Source organism: Lepeophtheirus salmonis, chromosome 3 (genome assembly GCF_016086655.4).
Source record: "Lepeophtheirus salmonis chromosome 3, UVic_Lsal_1.4, whole genome shotgun sequence".
Classification (NCBI taxonomy): domain Eukaryota; kingdom Metazoa; phylum Arthropoda; class Copepoda; order Siphonostomatoida; family Caligidae; genus Lepeophtheirus; species Lepeophtheirus salmonis.
In genome coordinates this window covers 23150544-23173049 of record NC_052133.2, presented here as the reverse complement: position 1 = coordinate 23173049, position 22506 = coordinate 23150544, and the positions used below count along the sequence as shown (strand labels likewise).

Here is a 22506-nt window from a genome sequence, read left to right as displayed (position 1 = left end):
GAGGGAGACGTATGGGATATGGTATAACTGAATTAAGACCCATGTTAATTTCAGCTGTCTGTTATATGATGGAGGGGGGAGAGAAAATGAACTACTGCTATAAAGATGAAAATCTTTAAAATAGCATTAGTGCGGTGAAAATATTATAATTATATTTAAATTCATAATATTTATTTTTAGGATGCATTTTTAAATCAATTTACAACAAAGATTTTCAGAGGGAGATATCAAGGACTCCTCTAAGCAGGACAAGACACTGCACTCACATGTTTCTAATATGGGTCTTTGTCTATTCTATTTGGAATGTCTCTCTTAAAGTGTTTTGTTCCAAATAATGAGTTTTTAAAAGTATTTTGCTAGGGAAAATCATGAAAATAATAAAAATGATGCTATATATTTCTAAAGAAGTGGTATTTTATTAGTACTTTAATCAAAATAAACATTAAAAACATATAAAAAAAGAAAAGGAACTATCAAAAAGTGCAAAGTTGGTCCAAGTCTACAAGTCAGAATTTTTTTATTGAAATTTAGGTTTTTTCTATTAACTTCTGAATTCTTAGCTGCCATTCTCTTTTTTTGTTAAAAATCGGATGTCATCATTTAGTTTAGTACTTAAATTTTTACCCATGACATTAAACAAAGCGAATAAAATTCTTTGAAGAAAAGCTGACCAGGAGTGTCCTTCCTCGCACTTTACTCCCACAACGGCGATAATGTCAGAGTTTAAACTGTCCTGTATCTTGTCAATGAATATGGCAACAAATGAAGCTCTAGGGTTTGAGGTGCCAAGTAAACTGTCTTTCTCTTCAGGAGTATATGTGATGTAAGAGAATATGGAGTGAGCATAAAGACAGGAGAGGTAGAGAAGGTCGCTTGGAGTCGACAACCCACCTCTGCTCATTATGTCGATGAACTCTTTCAGGTCTACATGCTGATTGGTTGGGCTATCGAAGGTTATTGAGTCTTTGATTAGCATTAGCTCTTGGCATGATGTACAGCGGATCTTCTTCTACAATTTATCACCAAGTTCTTCCACAGAGAGGACTGACTCCTCAATCAAGAGTTCAAATTCCAGATGCTGGTGTAGGTCATTGAACTGTTGAGCCCTACGTGACGTGGATGCAGCTTGAGTTGGCCTTGATGACGCTTTAAGAGTTGAGAGGTAGTTAGGGCAGTTTGGCCCTAGGAATGGTACAACATCTGGTTTGAGATACCTGTAAAAGAAGGATAGTTATAAGTATACTATCTTCCCAACATTTTTTACAAATTATCAATTGCGAAAACAGCAGTCCCTACAGAACACATCAAAAATGAGCAGCTGTCTTACCTATTCTTTAGAGACTTGCGAGGGTCTGACTTCTTTTAGACTCACACATGAAATCAGAGTAGTTGAAATGCAGGGAACACAGCTTTGTACTTTTGAATGGTGCCTAATCAGTCTTCTTCATATCTGTTTCTCTTGGAATTACTCAGCAAGGCGGTATGAAGTCTGGGGTTTCTTTCTTTGTTTGGCCACAGATGGATCGTACCATCAGACTATTGTGGCTCGTTGTCATTGCCCGTTCTACACCCTGGAGCACAACACTTAGTGGGTATGATTGGAGTTACAAAACACAATAAAGATGTCGTCCACAAAGTAACTAATAGTTATTAGTTATTGCTTATTATCTTACCAAACACCAATAGAAATGTAATTTCAATAGACCCATATTACATGCGTATTTAAAACATGTTTGCGCGTGTCCGGTTCTGCTTACAGGAGTCCTTGGAGATGTTAACACACCCACACTTATTAAATATTAAAAAAAAAACACAAGCTTCAATCGTTTTTCCTTTTTTAAACGCTATACTTACTTTTTTCTTTACACGGATCCCCTCTATATACTAAATGCTAAATAAAGACCGTGAAATTTTAAGAATGACTTTTTCTGCATGTTGGTGTGTATCTTTGCACACTTTTTTAAAATGATTTTAAGGTTTAGAGAAGAAAAAAGGAAGAGAGGATAGGACAAATGATTTTTGACAATAATATGAAAGTTGAGCGAACGGCACTTCAACTTGAATATGTTTCTCCTCTAAACCTTATAATTTGTGTTGTATTAGTATTTATTTAATCAGTCCAGTCCAGTCTTGGAATCGGTCTCATTAGTCCTGGGGACCAGTCCTTAAGGCTGTCGGTCCGTCGGACTGTCAGTACTACAATAACTGATAAAAAAGAAAGAAAGAAAGTTTTTATAAATTTTAGAACTAATATGTAGGAATGAACTGACCGGAGCATGACTGAACTCGACGAGACTGTATTTAGTATTAAAAAATTTACTACTTATAATCTCCTTTTAAAAAAAAGTGTACAAAGATACATAATAATTCTCTTTTTTTTTCTTTTATATGAAGTTGAAGAGTTCAAAGATAAATTTTAATTTCTTAATGGACAGGCAACGCTGGGTAAGCCTACTCTAGTATACATGATATATTAGTAGTGATGCAAATCTTTCCTTTTCCTTGACCTTAGGGAGTACAAATTAACTTTTTGACTGTCTATCCCGCTATAAAAGGTCAAAAAATAATCACTTTGTAGCTGGCACCCCCCAAGGAGTTATCTATAACAGAAAGAACGTCTCTATATATTATATTTAAAAGAGGACATTCCCACAAGAAATGATTAGTAGTCTCCTTTATACAGCAAAAAGGGCATTCTCCACATTTGTCCTTATAAAATTTACTTTTAAACTCCAGGGTACCGGATAATTTACACTATGTAAGCCATTTTTCTGCCGAAGTTAGAAGTTTACTAGTAAAACCTCTGGTAACTTCAGGTATGTTTTCTATAATTCTAATATCTAATATAGAATAATAGTGTTGTAAGACTATTATGTTTAGAAAAAAACAGGTATGTAGAAACGTCAGCAAAGATATATATATCATGGGTTCTATACTCTTACATTCCTTCACCAGCATCTACCATTCTAAAGATAGTTCATTAGACTTGAAAATTTCTTTTCAGCCTTTGCAGAATCCCTCTAGTCTTGAAGGGTATGCAGAGAGCGTCTTTAAAATTTTGGACACTCTATTGCAGGGATTACTTTGATAGTTTTGTCCTTGTTTCATAAGAAACTTCTTGACATGAATGCTCCATACATGATCGTTATGTCAAAGGTGACCGATCCAATAGAGATTCAAGGACCTCCATGGTGTTGAACAATCAATAACTGATAGGCTACCAATTTTTTTGGAGTTGTGTAGTCTTTTTATAGATAAATTTTTCTTTTTACTTAATTGAAAAAAATTACTTTCAATGTCATACATTATCGTTAAAATATCAGCATGTAAAGGTGTAACACGTAAAAGATTTATAAATTTTTGTATAATATAGGTTTTCCATCCTGTTGCCTTATCACACATATTTAAAGTTAACGATTTAAAAAAAAATCAAAAAAACTCTAGAGCATTCCTCAGTTTCGATAAGATGTCATTTTGATTCATCTCAACATTTTTTTTATCTATCCATGCCCCAAGCAGTTTTAATTTTTCAGTGGGTTGTGAAAAGGGGTTATTTTTTATTGAACACGTTCTTTATATGGATTTTTTTAGTGTTTTTCAACATTAATTTCAAGGCTAAAGCCTAGTGAATATTTTTTCAAGATTAGTGTCACACTTTTAAAAAGATTTTGAAGTTTGAAGTGGAGTACCAGTAAAAATTAAAGTCAAGAATCTGCATAACATTTAACTTGATTTAACTTAGCGTTATTGGAAAAAACTGTTTTTATTTCACCATGGCCCATAAGACATTCAATGATATTGTTGTCTTCTTCAGACACATTGAGGGAGTCATGAATTTCACTAATATAGTATAGTTAAAGCTAAAGTCTTCATTCTTAATTTCACATCAAGAGCATTTATTCATTTTTCCATAATCAATACTAAAAATCTGTTGTCATTATTACTTAATTCATGAAGATTGAACTTCCTACTCTATTATATACAAAACCGGATTAAACTTTTGTAACATTGATGATTTTTTGTGGAGTTACATTTGTAACTCCATGTTGAACTCAGAGTAGAATTGAGGGTCAACATGGGATTATTCTTGATAATGTCTTTCTCCCTCTCCCTTCCCCGTCACATCTGCTTGTAGCTGATCTAATGAAACATCACGAAAGCCAAGCTGCTATTATTCAAAACATTCTTCAAATTGTAAGGGGCACCATGTCAATTTTTGATTTCTTTTTTTTACATACTCAAAATGCTCTTGATTAGGAGAACTGTTTATAAGAACAATGCAGTTAGCAGAAGATGCTACGTTTTTTTTAATTGAATACATTTGAAGATTCAATAGTAGAAAATCACTAAATCAAAATTAGCTCTTTGCATATCCAATGTGCAATTTTGTTTGTGTACATATCCCCAATTACAATAGCTGCTAAAGACGTGTTAGGTTAGCATACATTTATAACATTTCAATTCTTTGTTTATGCTTGTAATTCTAAAATTAATCACCAAAAACACAACCTTTGTCAAAAGTAAAAGTTAAATAATAATAAAAAATTAATGGTCATTTGAATATAATTTAGTTTTTATGTTACGAATAACCTGAATAAAAAAAACATATCGTGTTGTGCAAAAGATTTGAGATTAAAATGAACGAATTAAACAATGATGAATAATATATATTCAGTATTTGAAGCAATTTTATGATATAATTTATAATAATGATATCATGGATAATTAATCTTGAATATGGCCGTCGTAGACAGGAATAACGGTTTCCATACGGAAGCAGAGTTTCCTGAAGATGCTTTTGATTTAGGCCTATGGCATGGCAGTTCACTGCTTATTGACAGAGTCCTTTAAGGTTACAACATTTGGGTGTCGGATTCTGAAGGCCTGAGACTCTACTTGCCACCAGATACTATAATCCAGGGGATTCAGATTTGGTTCTTGTCCCACAATTTTACTATAGGTTCAGTCGTCAATTTTCTAAGATGACTACTCCTGGGGGTTTCACTGAGATCCTCAACCTTATTTAGGCGCTCTGTAGTGCTTTATTTTACAGAAAAACGGCCAAACCCCTAAATATTAATATTGTTGAATTAGGTTTTTTCTATAAACATCTAAAAAAAATGTGTCTATATTTTGTTGTTGATGTATAAAAAAGAATTTAATGAACAGTAATATTGTTTTTTGTAACTTAATTTGCAAGTACCTATATTATACTACATACTTATGATCGAGTTAAAGTTTGAAGGCTATTTAGAGCTTTGTACATAAATTTTAAATAAAGATATATCAAGGTAACTATTTTACAGTAATTTTTTGTACGTTTTATATTTATGTATCATATATAAAATAGTTTTTTGTTTATTGAAAATATTACTATTTTTATGATTAAATACATAAAATTATTTATTTACCTAATGTTTTAGTATAGAAAAAAAAATGTGTCCACAAAAAAAAATCAATGAGGTAGTTAGATACATCAGTAATGAAGATTATAAAATAAAAATAACTTGCGCATATTTGTGCATATTTTCCAAAATAAGGATTTTGCTTGATAGTGAACTGAAAGATACAACAATTAAGAGGGTATCATCCAAAACAAAAATTAAGATAGCACTGTGCGCTCCTTGACATGGTAAACGGTTGCCTTTGAGGCATATTTGGCAAAAAAAAACAACCGACTCATTTTGCGTACATTTTGGGGGCAAGCAAGTTTGTAATTTTTCGCTTTTTTGGTTCTTGCGAAATGATGATATACTCTAATGATTTGAATTTAACGTAAACAAAAAGAAGAGACTCTGGGCTCTCTCTAGAAGGTAAAAAGAATCAAATTGGTGTAGTACGAAAATATTCCTGGAAATATTTAGTTATAAAAAGAGTTTCAAAACTTTTGCACAACCTGGTTTGTATTCGTTGCATGTTTTCTCTTGAAACAAGTTTAAGATCTTTATTTTTTTTTTTTATCAAATGATCTAGGTTCGAAAATGAAATAAAATTCTGTAAACATTCGTGTGTTGGACTCATTCAACAACGTCCCTTCTGTTTACATGAGATGAAACATTTTGCCTTGTACATATATAATGTGGGACAAACCACAACTTTCTTTGTACTTCTAGAAACTACGTACGTCGTAAATACATAATTGTCCCGCGTGTTCTTGTTTTGTTGAAATATATAAGTATTTGAATTGTGTATTTATCATACTCATGGCCCTAAACATTCTTTAAAAAAAAGAAAGCCAAAAAAGAAAAGAAAAGAAACGGAAATATAACTATACCCAATTATGGGTATTCCGTATTAAATAATAAATCCCAAATATATGTAGGCATTTCCCATATTATGAGTAGAGTTGAGTAGTTTGTAATGAAAAAATTACCTTTAAAAACTAGAAAAGGAAAAACGGTGGTTGCGTGTCCTATTTCTTCCTTTTTGTTTATTATTTAATCGGTCGTTGTGGTTTAAGGTTATCTTCTTCATAACAGTAATTAATCCCCCCTCTCCCATCATATAAAATGGAATATTTTTCTATAATAGGAGCTATGTTACTCCTTATTACTATGAATGATGAAATTGTTATAATGGTCTCAAGAAGAGTGTAGTTTTTCATCATTTTTCAGTATAAAAATGGAAATATATCGAGTTCAGAAGAGGATACAGAATCAAATCAAATAAAAAAATATCATAAAATACCTTTTTATATCAGTTTTATTCATCACACTTCAATTTGGTGATTGTCTTAATGATGAGAAATGTCTCTGAACGATAAAAGTCTCGAATTACTATAATCTCAAATATTTTTTAAACCTGAAGACCCAAAGAAAAACTGAGATCAGTTTTGGATTTTGCGCTCAAAGATAAATTATATTCTTGGCTTAATTTCATTGGTGAAAATTTTGTGTTTCCCTGTCTTATTAGTGTCCTAGAGCCTCAAAATTTAAAAAAAACAAAAAAAACATGAACTATAAAAATATACAATTTAACTAATTGCATTGTTACATTTATATAATATTTCATACAAATATACATGTGTATTAAAAAAACATTTCATCTTCTTGACAAAATACTAAAGGGTTTTTCAATAGGGACGTTCACATTTTACGTTGATAGGTTTCGAAAACAACGTCATATTTGTTATTGTTTTTTTTTCACAGCTGTGCTCAGAAATAGTTGTAGTTTTTTCATGGAGCAGTACACACTCGAGCAACGCATGTAAATTATTAAAATTTATTACAAAAGTGGTGAGTCTTTGATCCAAACTTTAAGAGCGTTAGCGCCAATTTATGGTCAACGTAATCGATCTGCAAAATCAACAATTCAACGTTTGGGGAAAAAATTAGAGTCCACTTACACGCTACATAATGTTTCTGTGCCAGTGAGACAAAGAAATGCACGAAATGTAAAAAATATTGCTGCCGAAAGTGCATCAATTCAAGAGGAGCCAAATTTGTGTCTTACGCGCCGTTCTCAATCGTTGGGCATCTCTGTGACATCGTTGTGGCGAATTTTGCGAAAAGATCTTGCCCTACACCCGTATAAGACCAAGTTGACACAAGAACTGAAGCCGCTTGACCACTTCAAACGTCGGGAATTCGTAAAATGGGCTGAAGGAAAATTCCAAAATGATCCTGACTTTCAACATAAAATCATCTTGAGCGATGAGGCATATTTTTGACCCAATGGCTTTGTTAACAAGCAAAATATGCCCTATTGGGCCGGAAAACCCCCACACGTGATTCATGAAGCGCCATTACATCCCCGAAAAATTACTGTTTGATGTGGATTGCATGCTGACGGTGTCATTGGGCTGTACTTTTTCGTCGACGATGACAATCGCCACGTTACTGTGAATGGAAATCGTTACTGCGCCATGATAACTGATTTTTTTTTTGCCCTGAATTGGAAGATATGGACTTGGACGATATGTGGTTTCAACAAAACGGTGCCACTTCACACACAGCAAATGTTACAATTGATTTATTGAAGAGTAAGTTTGGTGAGTGTCTTATCTCCAGAAATGGACCAGTCAATTGGCTGCCTCGCTCGTGCGATTTAACACCTCTAGACTATTTTCTTTGGGGTCACGTGAAAGCCCTGGTCTACACCAATAATCGGTCGACGTTAGAAGAGCTCAGAACAAATATTCAACGCGAAATTGCTGCAGTTTCAGCCACTTATGCGGAAAAGTAGTCGAAAATTGGGTTTAACGATTGGACTTCGTAAAACGTGCACGTGGTGGTCATTCAAACGACATCGAATTTCATTTATAGATTAACTTGAATGTATTTTAACGGCAAATAAAGAAATCGTCAATATCACAAACCGTTTTCGTTTTATTTATTTAAAAAAAAAGTGTGAGCACTGTTAATGAAAAGCCCTTTATATAGACAAAACAAGACAATTTTGAAAGTTTAATGAAGAAATGAACACAGAAAGCTCTATTTTATGAGAAAAAGTCATCTAGAAAAAAGAAAGAATTAGTATTAAAAATAATAGATAAAAAAAAGGCCCATAATCCTTTCTTGATTGTCAATAGTCTTAATTGTTGCATTTATCGTTATATTTATTTACTAGAGGCATTGTTCAGAATTAGTAGACGTCAAGAAACAGACAGACAAACTTTGTTTTATTAATCTTAATCCCTTCTATCTAATAGGATGTTCTGTTAAGGGAATTTCATTATGTGAGTATGAGATAGAATTTGAGTATTCAGTGAGTTGATACAATTTGACTGAATAGAGTGAAACATTTGTTTAAAAAAAAAACAAAAAAAAAAAAAACATTGCTACTTGTCATGAAAAAGTCTTTCAAAAGTGACATCGATTGATCTAACCATTAAAAATTATGTATGGATCCTTGAAAATATATAATATATAACTTGGATCTATGAAATAAGAATATAGTCATATTCAGGAAATCTTGCAGGAGTTTTGCATATAGCATCGAGTGTGTATTCAGTGTGCGCTGTATGAAGAACACCCTGACGTATACCATATTCATATTTTTGATCTGAGAAATGACAATGTATTTATATTGATGAGATTTCAGAGCCGTTTTGCTGAAGAATCAAGTGTGTACAGCTAGTCAGTGTTCTAGAGACTAAAATACTACCTGGCTTATGAGTCATAACGTCATATTAATTGTTTCTCCAGTTATTATACATTTTCTTTCATTCTTGAGAAGAGAACATCTATCATCTATCTATTGAGTAACTAGGTGTGAGTATGCTCATGAAAGAATGTGTTTAACACTGATAATTTCTAGGGTAGCTCTGTTCTATATTTATAAAGCAAAGCTTGTCTATTCAACGACGCATAATAACTATGGACAATACTATGTACTACCACTAATGTGTCATATAAGTATGGAATTCTAAACACATGGAATAGTCAACTTACAACTGAGCTTCTTTTTCTTTTCTTTGTGAGGATGACTAATATTTACTAAGAAATGCAAGGAAATAACAAAACGCTATTCCGACTGATGTTTGACTTCCAACAAACTTTTAAATAGTGACGTAAAGAGGATATACTTACTATTAATCATATAACTTTTATTATTATATACTGTTGTTATCCTCTATGACGTCAAAATCGGTGTGTCTTGCTCAACAGTCGGCACGGTATCAAATTGAAAATTCTAGCAAGCCCTATTACATGATGATTTATTTAACCTTGTATTTGTATTAACCTTGGCAAGTGTGAGTATTCAATTATATAAGATATAGATGTATAGTGTACTCCCCTTCTTTTCTTTTTTAATATGACGTGCTGAGGCATAGCTACACACGCTTTTTAGTACATTTTAGTTTCTTAGATAAAGTAGTCATGTAGTTATAAGATATTATGGGTACACTCCAACATGCCAAGGTTAATACAAATACGAGGTTAAATCATCATGTAATAGGGCTTGCTAGAATTCCAAAATTGATCTATTGAAGGTGATTAAAAAGCTATTCAAGGGCTTCAAATAAATTCTATTTTATGTCAATTATCTATCTACATGTGAAATAAACATATTGTTCAAACAAAGCCAATGAATATTTATTTAAGCAATTCTATGTATTTTTTGGTTAGCAGTTTGTATATATTCTTAAATTGTGAGCCTCAAAAAACCATTTTAAGCTTCTATATTAAAGGTTGTGTTTCATAATATGCACTTTTTCCCATACAATTCTTTCTACTTTTAATAGAATAGTAAAAAAAAATTATTTCAAGTTCCGTTTCTAGTGAAGTTGATGTTTATCACGAATATTTAATTTGTTTAGTCATATAAATCTGAATAATTTTTTTTGAGTACCTTTAAACTTTTTTCATGGGATGGAGGCAAGTTTTAGTCATGAAAAAAAAATCAATAATTGATATCAAAATATACCTATTCTATACAAAATTTTATGTTTGTTTCAAATATGAATTTATATCAATTGTAATTTATATTTTTTTTAAATATACACCTTTTAATTGGTTAGTTTGGAGAGTGTAAATATTAGTTTTTTTCTTTTAACAAAAAACTATTTGCTTCTAAAAGGTCTAGGTTCAGCATGAATATTAATTTGATTTTAATTTTTGGTCTGCATAAATTGCTTGAAGTTAAGTGTTTATAGTTATACACTTTATATTTATATATTATACCTGCTAATTAAAAAATAAAATTATTTAATATAAATAAATAAACAAAGATATATTTGTATATTTCTAACGGTAGTACCCATCATTGTCCAGAGTTATTAGGCGTCGTTGAACAAACAAACTTTGTATAAAAATATAGAAGATAACTCCCCAGGAAATCATCAGTTTTACTCTCCGTTTTCATGAGTACATTCACACGTAGTTAATAAATAATATAACTATTTTTTTCTCTTGAGAGTAAATGAATAATAATAATAGATGGAGGGGCAAAAAATATGACCTGAAGAGCCAAGAAGTACTTTAGTTTCTAGAGCCTTAGCTACTCAAGCTCTACAAGATTTCATTTTTATGACTCCATTGTTATTTCTTATATCAAAAATAAGTATATAATATACACCAGGGAGTCTACCCTGCATACACGAACGATGCTACGTGGAAAATGCCTTTAATTAATATTACTACATTGTTATTCCATAGATCCAACAAAACTTTTTTTTGTTCAAATAGACAAACTATGGTCTATAGATTATATATATCTATTTGGAGTTATTTTTGTCTCACTAAAATTGAAGACATTTAAATACAAATGCTCTAAACCCAGATTTAATACGAAAAAACTCATGACAGATTTGTAATGGAACCGTCAAGTACGACAAGAAATAGATCTAAAACCAAAAGGATTTATTAATATGTAGATGATGAAGAAAGATGAAGAAAATTTGATCTTCATAGTCAAAAACAAAAAGAAACAAGAATGGGCACTCTAGTAAGAATATTAATAGCTGAACAAGGTTTAAGTCATGCTAAATAAATGAATGTTTGGAACACGAATAAGAAGCTTGATAGACAAATTAACAACAAACACATTTTGATATTAGTGGGATATAGGGGTAATCAACAAAAACTAGAATGGGTACTCAGTAAAACGCTAACCTCCCCTTCTTCATAAGAACCTTGGTTTTAGCTAGATCAAAGTCTCGGATCGGGTAACACTTTTCTCCCTATTTTACGAGGTTATAAGCTGTCCCTTGCGACGTGCATAGTGCATGTGTTAGTGTAGGTTTTCATTGATGACATGGGACGCTACTTCGATGCCATCAGCGATCGCATTCATTGATTGGCTGTGATACTTCTATATATTTTTTTGGTAATTTTTCTCAACAAAGCAGGACTTCGAACAATTTTGGCCGCTTCCAGAAAATCATCTTCAATGGGTATTTAGGTATTTTTCTATTTAAATTGCATAAAATAGACAAAAAAATGTAGGACAATTTTGTTCCTGATTAAAAGAAAATGGAGGTATGTTGTTGTAAGGAACCATAATGAGCAACTCACATGGTAGAGTAACATTTGTACCGGACTTAATCTTCATTAGTATGTGTTTAATTAAAACCCGTTAGTAGGGGGATGGGATGAGACCAAAGAAAATTGCGAACGTTTGAAAAAAGTAACCTTCCTTATTGTAGGTTATAGTGGGCGTAATTGGCTCACATTTCACTTTTTGTCATTTTACTCAACTTCTTCAAAGTTCAAAACAGTATGCAGTTTCTGGCACCAGTTTCATACTATAATTAATCTAAAAAACTCACACATTATTTATCTGTCAGGTAAACTCTTCTGTATCTGCACAAAAGTGCTTTATTTGGGATATAATATGCGTTTTTGAAGCAGTATGAGCATGAGTATGGAGGATGTCTCATATTCTTATAAAAATAATTCCATGGTTTCTAATGATGTGGGAGTATATATTCAGCCCACGGGTAGAGTTATTTATTTCATAATTATACTATCAAAAAATAGCTCGTTATAAGCTTACTATTTAAGTTTTTTTTTGTTCCGGAGCATATCAGGTTACGCAATACAAAAAAACAGGACCCACGGGCTCTAATAAACAGTCTGTGCATTGAATAATAAAAATAAAGAACATGATAATTAAGAATATATGAGTGGGACTAAAGGACTCTATGTAAAGAGTAGACACTCTAGGCAAGGAAGGTAGGATTTAGTAGTTCTTAATTCTGATTGGCTTAAAATTGGAAGCTGCAACATGTTCCTCCAGCTAGGGACGCAGCCAGTGGGGGAAGTGAGTGAAGGAGTGAGTGTCCCGCCTAGTGAAAAGAGAGGGGCGACTAATATAAACTTCTCATCTACACATTCAGAGAACACTATAAATTATAATTATATACATTGAGAGAGAACAATTTACAGGAACATTAATTTGTATTTTTGACATAGGGAAATTATTTTTATAATTATTTAAAGATGTTTATTATTTAAATTCTCATTGTCATTCTCAATCCATAGGTTTCAAAAATGGTCCTATCTATTTCTAATTAAATATTTGAAGAACTTTTGGAATATTTAACATTCCTTTCCCGATCCCTTTCATCTTTCTAAATTATGAAATTGTATGCATACTGTAGAAATAAAAAATAACGTCGATATTATTCTCACTACGCTTTGCTAATATTATAATATTAAAAAAATTGATCTAATAATTTTGAAATTACCGACATGGCAATAAATAATTACAATTCTATCTAAATGAAAAAAATGCAGGGTTAAACAATAAGTTAAAACGGATTTCAATATACCAAAATAAATTTAAAAGGATGATCTGGATATCATCATATTTGTATTAAATTGTCACATTCTATAGAGAAAGAAACAGTAGTCAAATTGATATCAAGTATAAGTGAATAGTATCTAACTCAAAAATGCTTTAAAATTAACAATAAATTATTAAAACATCCATATTTCCTTTCATTGTACAAGGGATCAGAGGGCTCCAATAAATACATATAGTATTTAGATTTCTATAAATTGTATGAAGAGAAAGTCTTGTTATATGTTCGTATGTTGTCGTTGCCTTTCTTTAGGAGCTTAAAAGTAATCATTCCTTAATAAAAGTTATCTTTACTTTCATAAGAAAAAATGTTGGTCATTTTCGTTAAGCTCCTCGAAATGACTGCCATGAAACTCTATTTAAGTTAATCATCCCCTACTACGAAGAAAATTCCTAGTGACGGGTCATTGACCGTAAAATATATCATCATTCTTTTCATCCTGGCCTCCATATTTATGACCCTTCTAATTTTATTTACAAAAATTTTCATCCTTGGACATTTCAACCCCAAGATATAAATTTGTTATGCAGACACGCTGATCTCAAATTCACAATTCAAAGATTCTAAAAAAATAATGTAGGTACATCAAAAACAGTGTTATTGAGGATTTCTTGTCTTCACAAGAAGATTTACATTTACTGTACTACAGATTACATTGTTTCATCCAAGATCGGTATATACTCCGTGGATTGAATAGACTGCAGTCTTTTTATTATTTTTAGGTTGTTCCAACATTAAAAGATGATAATGAATCTTTCATTCATATTAAAACATCTCATTAATTCAAGACAAAAACTTGAAGTACGAGAATTGTCGAATAATTTAAAAAGTATATGTCGGTAACCTACAATATATTAGTACTATTTTGATCATTCAGATGTATTTGCGACCAAGGGGAACTATATTAATCTCAGTCAGCATTATCGTCTTTCAATGTTATCATATTTTTTAGGACATTCTCTCAGGATTGGAGGGATTTCGGAAATTTTCACATCCTACTCATCACCATATCTGTATTGATTTGAACTTACAATTGGAAGAAACTTTGTCTCCTTTTCTTGTTATTTATCCAGTATTTCTGCTTATAAAAAGCCTTCATAGCTCCAAAGATACTTTCATCACCTGTATTATTTACTAATACTATTTGACATGAGTGAAAATAGGATTTTTAAACTGGAGGGGGCTGCAATTCATGAATCTTTACGTAAATTTAATAAATCTTTTGTCAGTCAGAGATGAAGTAGTTTTTTTTTTACTCGTCTTGGAGTCAGTCTTTCAGTCATTTGGATTCTAGTTTGTTAAGAAATAAATAAAATTATTAATATGAAATAAAGTGACAATCAACCATTTGAAGAATGTCTGGGAGGAGAGAAGATTAGCTGTCAGAACGTTTTATTAAATCAGCTACAATTAGCTATGATGGAGGTAGGAAATAAAACAAAGACAGTCTCAATTCTACTCAGACTCTAACAAGAACATTTATAACTCCTCAACAGTCCTCAGTGTTACTCTCTGTCTTTTATGAGCACACACACTCCTCGTTACTTCATACACATACGTTCACTCCTCAAGAATTACAGAATTATTGTTTAGGACAATACAATTACACATAAAATAATGTTCATGTTGTGAACTACAAAAAAAAACAAAAAACTTTTATGCTAAAAATGGCTTAGAATTTACAAATTTAGGAATAGTTTTCATTTTAACTATAGTTGCTTTGAGAAATTAACACCTGCCGCTCAAATTTCCTTGTTCATATTTATATTTACCAAAATTTATGATCAAAATAAACATATGAATATCATTTATTAATCTAATAGAAGATTGATATTTCCGGCTTTCTTCAAAGAATGAAGTCAGTTTCTATAAAAATTAATACCTCCTTGTACGTTTATAGTTAAATAATTGATTGTTATCAGTTTTTTTTATAATTATCAATTGAAATATCGATTTCATATGTTATAAAGGTTAAGAGTAATGGCTAAGTACTAGAGGTACTATCTATCATTGTCTGGAGTTATAAGGCGTCGATAAACATACAAACTTTGCTTTATTTATATAAAAGATAATTCTTTAAGAAATTTTCAGTCTTACTTGACGTTTTTCATGAGTAAATTTCTAAGTCATTACTCAGTACTTATCTCCTCAAGAATGAACGAAAGGCACATTCTTGTTTGTTTGTTTGTTTAAATTGCCAATCACAACTAAACTCACACGCTAGAAATTGCTTAAGATTTACAACAAAATATATAGGTACTCTCCTTTTCTTTTCTTTTTTAACAATTTGTAACACGTTCGTTGCTAAACCTCATCTAAAGTCATATTCATTATTTTTTATGTTATATAAAGTACTTCCCTTTTCTTTTCTTTTTTAATATGATCTTTAGCTACACATGCTCGTTGAAAAAAATCAGTCCTCATTCATATTTTATATAACTTTATAAAGTTTATAGTTGTAAAATATATGAGTTTATCTAAATACCTGTGAGATTTCATTCAGTTTTCTTACACTTTTTTAAACAACTCTATATATACTCCCTTTTATTTTCTTCTTTAATAGGACGCTCACACTCAATTGCATTGTTATTTCTTAGATCCAGTATCTATGAAATCTTGATAAACTTTCCTGTTAATATATATATTTTTGATTTATTAACGTTGATTGGTTGAATTCGTTCAGTGTTCTCTTAGTTACGCATCTTTACAATTGGTTAAATAAGTAAACTGATATGGTTTCTTCGTTTCCAAAGTTATTGAACAAGTTTTCACAAAGAGCCCCCCTCCCACTGTTAACTTGTTGATGGCCCCGATTACTAAGGTTGAAATCCTCTCTGCATTGCACTCCAATTTAACCAGGAAGGCTGAAAGTTTTCTTATGTTCATGTTTACATTCAGAGGAAAGGCGGGTTACCACATCTATCGTACGTGTAGACCTACGATAGATGCTGTAACCCATCTTTAGGGACTAGGACTCTAGTGGTACAAATAAATCTTATTAAAGTGCAACTTTTGACTCGACTCAGAATGGAAATGAAAAGATTAGCAAGTCATGAGTGGACTAAAAATTAAACTCGGTCAAAAATATCCACGAATCGACTTGAGTGTGACTTTAAAGGGTCAAGATTTGACTCGGACTCCTAAAAAGAAAGGATTCATGAACATGTCTAATGTATCTACTTTATTTTTTAATATAGTTCTAAATGCACATAAAATATGAACAACGTAGTTGTTGGAAACGGGTTTTTTTGCTAAGATTCGGATTTGACTATAATTTGAGTTTACTTTTAAAGCTTTGGTTTGAAAAATTGGTTAAATAATGATAAATAATTATTTATAATTATTTAACTAATACTTTCAAATTATAATTCATCATACTGAATCTAAACAAATAATTATGTTGGTTCAATAACGTGTCTAGATTTTGTAAATTTGGCCGAAAACAACTATAATGTGTCCCTAGAGTATACATGTATAAATGTTCGGGCATAAGTAAACTGTAATATGAGTTAAGAATTTGTGGATGATTACAAAAATTGAAATAAAAATGATCAATTTTTTAGTATTGTATTTCCTTTTCAAAAGTATTAAGTACATATGAAAGCTACATTATTGTTCCTTTTGACTCAAAGATCTATTCCTTAACTAATTAAAACTATGTACACATAAGAAATAAATCTACAACTACTATACAAATACTCGTAGCTATGTAAAAATCACTGATGCCCACAAAGCGTATTCAACGAAGGGTATCTTGATCGAATCCTTAAACATTTTCCCCTATCAATTTGAATAGAATTCCTTTTTACGGTCAATTCCTTTTCAATTGCAGTTCGACTATGTTGTAAATCACGGAGACGATCCTCTCCATCGGATAACTTGACTTCTAGTCTAGTCAAGGATGTTTCCAATTCTCTGACTTCTTCAATGAGTCTGAAAAAAATAGTATACGGATGTGATATTACGTTTCTTACTTCAAAGAAAAAAAATACCCATGTGCCGGATCATCTCTACACATTTCCACGTTTGGTCTTTGATGCCGATTAGTTAAACGACTTTGAGCTACCTTAATTGGTGCTTGTTTGTCCCAATGAGACATATTCAAGTTGGAGATGGATGTTTCTAAATCTGTTATTTCAACAACTGTCTGCAAGAAAATAACTATTGATTTTAACGATTTGCAAAAGTTTTAATATTGACAAGTATTTAATCTATTATTATACATTTCAACATTTTCATTATTTATGTATATGAAATGTACATCAGGATATTTACAGGGAATACCAGGTAAATCGGGAAAAAGTTTAAGTATTATTATGTCCATCAATGAAAGGTAATAAGTTAAAAGAAAATATGGTAAATTTCCAAGATATGATCCTATTTATATATCTCAACCTTTATGAAAAAGGAACACAATTCATTGGTAGTTCAGGGGCGTCCGCAGGGGGTGTGCTTGAGGAGCTGTAGCCCCCTCGCGAATAAAGGATTTTTTTTTCCATTTTAATAGATTTTTTTTTAGTCAGGATGAAAAAAAAAAATCGCAAAAACACAGTTGATTTTTTTTTTTTTTGAAGATTTATTTTCTTAAAAAAAAGTCGTTCGGGCAAATTATAAGCAGAGCAAAAAAAATAATATTTTCAATTTACTTTTTTGTGAATAAGTATAGATTTTTTTCCAAAAAATTTAATATTTGAAACTTAATTTTTGAATTTTTTTTTTAAATATTTAATTTTTTGTGAATAGCTATGAATTTTGGAAAAAAAAAATTGAAAAAACTTTAACTTTTTATGGATGGTTTTAGAAAAAAAAATCCAAAAAATGTAAATTTTTGTGAATAGTGAATTTGTGAAAAAAAATTGAATTTGTTGATCTTTTTTTTTTTGCAAAATAAATCGAAAAACCAAGGCCCTTCCCCACTTCCACATTTAATTATTCCATAATAAAATGTGGTAGTTTTATTTAACTATAACTCATTAAATTAAATGTTAAGTACACATTGAAGAATTACAAGGTTTAATTTTCTTACGATTTATGCCGTCCAAGTGGTTATTCGATAATAAATGCTGTCCAACGAAGCAGTAGAATGTTTCGAATGATGGAAACTATTATTTTTAGTATATCTATGTATAATATTTTATATAATCAAACGCCACGTAGATATACTAAAGGTGATCGTTTGTGTCAGCATTTTGCATTTCAGTGTCAGATATATAAACTAGACATTACCTAGAGGGATAAATTTTTGATAGAAAGTAAGGTCCTTTTATTTGTTAGTCCCATTTTGACATCCAATAGTTTAGTATTTTCCTTAATATTAATGAAAAAGAGTCTTGATTTTTACAAAATTTGGTTATTTAGGCCCCCAAAATGGCCGATATCAACAATGGAACATGGGATAGAAAAAGGAAATAAAGCCTAGGAATCAACCAAAAAACTCACATGTGTCAGACAAATGATTTGAAACTATTCCATATCTGCCCCAAAGTTCCTTATTTAAAATTATAATATGTGTTTTTGAGTTAGTATGATATGTGACATTTCAAATATTTTATAATTTAAGTTACATGGATTCTAGTGATAAGTGAGGTAACTTTATTCCAGTGAGTTGAGTTGTGTATTTCATAATTATACAACGCCCGACTCCATCACAAAATAGCTCGTTCATCACTTATTATTTATGTTTTTGTTGTAGGTCGGATCTTTAACTTAATTCAAAAAGCCAAATCGATCACTATTAGTGATACTGATAGAAATGAAGAAAATAAGAATACAATACAATATACTTATACAATATAAGTGAAACTTGTTTCAAATTTATGAACTATTCTAAAATTAAAAAAAAGTAATACTATAATTTCACAGTATTTTGCAGACTACTTACGAGATAGTCTGTATTTCCTGGGAACTGAAAACCCTAGTACTGAGCAAATTCTTCACAAATATAATACTGTTCATCATTACATAGAAGAAAATTATGTCCACAACTTAATAACACTAATAAGGTTAGTTGTAAAAATATTCCAACTACAATATGTGTAAAACAGTTGTCTTAGAAAATAACACTATATCATGTGAATATTGTAAAAATGATGTTTTTTAAAAAAAAAACACTCTGAACCAGATTTTTGGTGGTTATAAAGCTCATTTTCATGTTTCTTGTGGTAAAAACTTATTTCAGTTTAAAGGTGAATAAAGTTTAAGTTTTGTTGACTAGGGTTATTATCCTTGGTTTAGCCCTCTGCAATCTATTTTGCATAGGACCCCGCAATAGTTAAGGCCGGTTAAGTTAACTTTTTTTTAATGTTTACTGATTAGGGTTAGGCAAGAAAATTCATAAATATATCAATCATAATTGTAATTAGTTATAAATAATTTTCAATTTTATCATAAAATTTGATCAGGAATTCAAAAGTATTAATAGAATAAGAACTTACCGATTTTAATTCTCCTTCTAATCTTCTCACAGCATCTTCTGTCTCTGCTATTCGACGATTTAGAGCTTCTTCAACTCTATCAGCTTGTCCTCTTAAATCTCCACTCGTTTGAGAGAGGATGCAATTGATGACACCCCTTAATCGAATACTTGCCTCACGTTCCTAAAGGAATGAAATTAATTTATATAATAGTTATAGAGATATCATTGCACAAATTAATTCATCTCCTAAAATTGGAAGGGATCCCTTTATCTCTATCTAAGAATGAATGGTATCCCATTATTGCTCAGGCGTATATCATTTATTGTATTATAGCCCCACTATTTCTAAATTTACGATTGTATCAAAATACCAACTTTTTCAGCTCTCGCTTAATAATAAATGTTTTACTGTATTTAATAAAAAATATCAATTTGATTTTGACTAAGAAACAATTATTACCTGTTCTGATGCACGTAAGTTCTTTTGACTAAATTCTAACCAATTCTCTGGATTAGACTCCCTAAATACAAAAATTTCAAATCTATGAATTATTTAAAATATTTGAAGCCAAACCTTTCAAAATATGCAGCAACTCCTGGCTTATATACATGATTTCCACGATCATTCTTGAGTGAAACACTCTTAGAATCCAATCGATGAGACATAAACTGTATATAAAAAATTAGTATATCTAGGATAACAAAAAAAGTGTAATATTAAATACCTTATCGCTCCAATCATGCTCTAAAATTTCCTTAGCAGTTCTGCACGCTGTCATTCTTTCACGAGCTTGTTGAAGATTCTTTGATAGAATATCCTTCACGTTACTTATCATCTCTAATTCCTAAGACATTTAATTTTTGTATAAATATCTAATAAAGATATGGAATACAATATCAATACCCTCAATAAAGATTTTTCAGCTTCATCCTGAACTAAGTCATTATCAATTCTTCGTTGTCGATGAGAAAGGCAATCTCTAGCTATACTTGTTGGTTTTTCTGTAGCTTTGATCGCATTTTCTAGTCGACGAATTTCGCTGTTTAATAATGAAATTTCGTCTAAAATAGATTGAAATGGATCAATATCCTTTCCTGGCTAAGAAAGAATGTAAAACATAATTAATTAACTCACTGGTCATATCAGCAATGCCTCTCTCCAATTCAAATTTCCAATATTTGATATTCTGAATCCTTTCACCCAAGCATTCTGTATTGTTGACTTGTGTCTTATTTGCTCTCACATCCGTATCTCTAATTAGCTCCTTGATCTCTTCCCTCAATCTGTTCATTTTTGAAAATTACAACACACATAGACAATATATTATGTAGTTCCAGAACTTTTACTTACACTCTGGACGATTCCTTGTCTCTATTTGCTTGAAAATATTTATTCTCATTGTGCCGATTCCAATCATCTACAGACCATTTTTTTAAAGTGTATCTTTGAATTGGATGCACTGGAAGATAAGAATTTAATATGGGCCTCTTCTCAATAATTGTTTCGATCCCATCTGTCCCAGTGGATAAGATATTTCTATCATCCTCTACAGGGAGACGATCCAATGGCTTATATTGAGAGGCTTCTGGATAAAGACTTCCAGACATCTTATCTGATGTAATAGTTAAATGATTAAGAAATTGCTTTTGATTTAAACTAACCTCTGTTTCTAGATACTGAAATGTTAAGACTCAAATCAGTTAACAACTAAGTTTTCCATTGAATCCTTACTTTTTGTTTTTACACAATAAATTCGATTAAGAAGAAGGAACGTTAATAGTTTCTTATTTTATCCATTTTGGAAAAAAATAATCATACTTGTTAAATTGAAATCCAATCACTACTTATTTTCTCTCATACCTTTGTAGTGTACTTTTTTGGCTTATTAAGGTAGATTACATACATTCTTAGAACTTGTAAGCCTTGTAGTCATGGATACCTAATATGTTTCATCAATTGTAGCATGTTTGTCCTTACCAATGAAAAACTTGTTATTCTCAAAAAGTAAATTGTACTACTTATTTTTATTTACTTTGATGCAAGCCATAAGTAATCTAGGCCATTAGTTGAAACTTTACAAATTATATTTACATAATATTAAGTTGGTTTTTGTAAATTGGTTCTTGGTAACAAATTTTTTGTGGTCTTGCTTTTGTCTCAGTTTCAACTCTTCCAAGTCTTTGTCTCGAATATAGTTTTTCAAATAACTATTCAAAGATTAGGCTCCTGGAATAATCTTATGAACATAAGAATTACACCAAGATGAAAGATCTCAAATCCTAGAAGGAAAATTCAGAAAAATCCAATCAGAAGACGATTTGTTTTTGTAACTCGTAATTTCAATAAAAACTCATATAAATATACAATTTATTGCATATTAAACAAGTTGTAACTGGTACTTATACATTTCATTAAGGGTATATATAATTATAACACCCGTTCAGAACCATTTTTTTATGATATCATTTCATTTTCATTTATGTTGACATTAATCCTGTTTCACTTATTTAGAAGTGAAAAAAATAGTAATTCATTTTTACATTGGACTCAAAACTATATTGAAGAGTTTCAGTCTTTCACTTTGTCTGGATTTTCAAAGTTATGGTAGTGTCATGGTAGTAATCCCGGTAAGGCGCTCTTTAAAACAACAATAGTTTGTTCTTATACAGGGGGGACAAGGTAAATCCGGAATAACTTTAACGACTAATTATAAGACGTTGCAGTCCTTGACATGCCTACGAATTGATGTGTATAGATGAGTATCAATTGATCGTTTCAATCCAGCTATCAGCCTTTTTGTATGGATTTCATCAGACCTTGTTGAATGAGTTTCTCTCTCAG

At 31.0% G+C, this 22506-nt stretch overlaps 1 protein-coding gene and 1 long non-coding RNA gene across 4 annotated transcripts; both read right to left on the bottom strand.

The window, feature by feature from the left end:
* Nucleotides 1–396: 396 nt before the first annotated feature.
* On the bottom strand, nt 397–1684 carry LOC139904851 (uncharacterized). The gene is made up of 2 exons (XR_011779099.1): nt 1328–1684; nt 397–1214 (listed from the first exon to the last, which is right to left on the bottom strand). It is a non-coding gene; the product is annotated as an uncharacterized lncRNA (long non-coding RNA).
* A 15116-nt stretch (nt 1685–16800) lies between these two features.
* On the bottom strand, nt 16801–21552 carry LOC121114703 (tektin-4). 3 transcript variants are annotated; one of them, XM_040708745.2, is made up of 10 exons: nt 21327–21552; nt 21016–21277; nt 20800–20948; nt 20569–20726; nt 20390–20509; nt 20239–20333; nt 20125–20185; nt 19684–19845; nt 17242–17396; nt 16801–17182 (listed from the first exon to the last, which is right to left on the bottom strand). In XM_040708745.2, the coding sequence occupies exons 2-10, from the start codon at nt 21270–21272 to the stop codon at nt 16966–16968; spliced, it is 1374 nt and encodes a 457-aa protein (XP_040564679.1). In that variant the 5' UTR covers nt 21273–21277; nt 21327–21552; the 3' UTR covers nt 16801–16965. The 3 variants fall into 3 exon arrangements, with proteins under 3 accessions (XP_040564679.1, XP_040564680.1, XP_040564681.1); XM_040708746.2 differs by having other exon boundaries at nt 21016–21341; nt 21397–21511; XM_040708747.2 differs by having other exon boundaries at nt 21397–21511.
* Nucleotides 21553–22506: the final 954 nt, after the last annotated feature.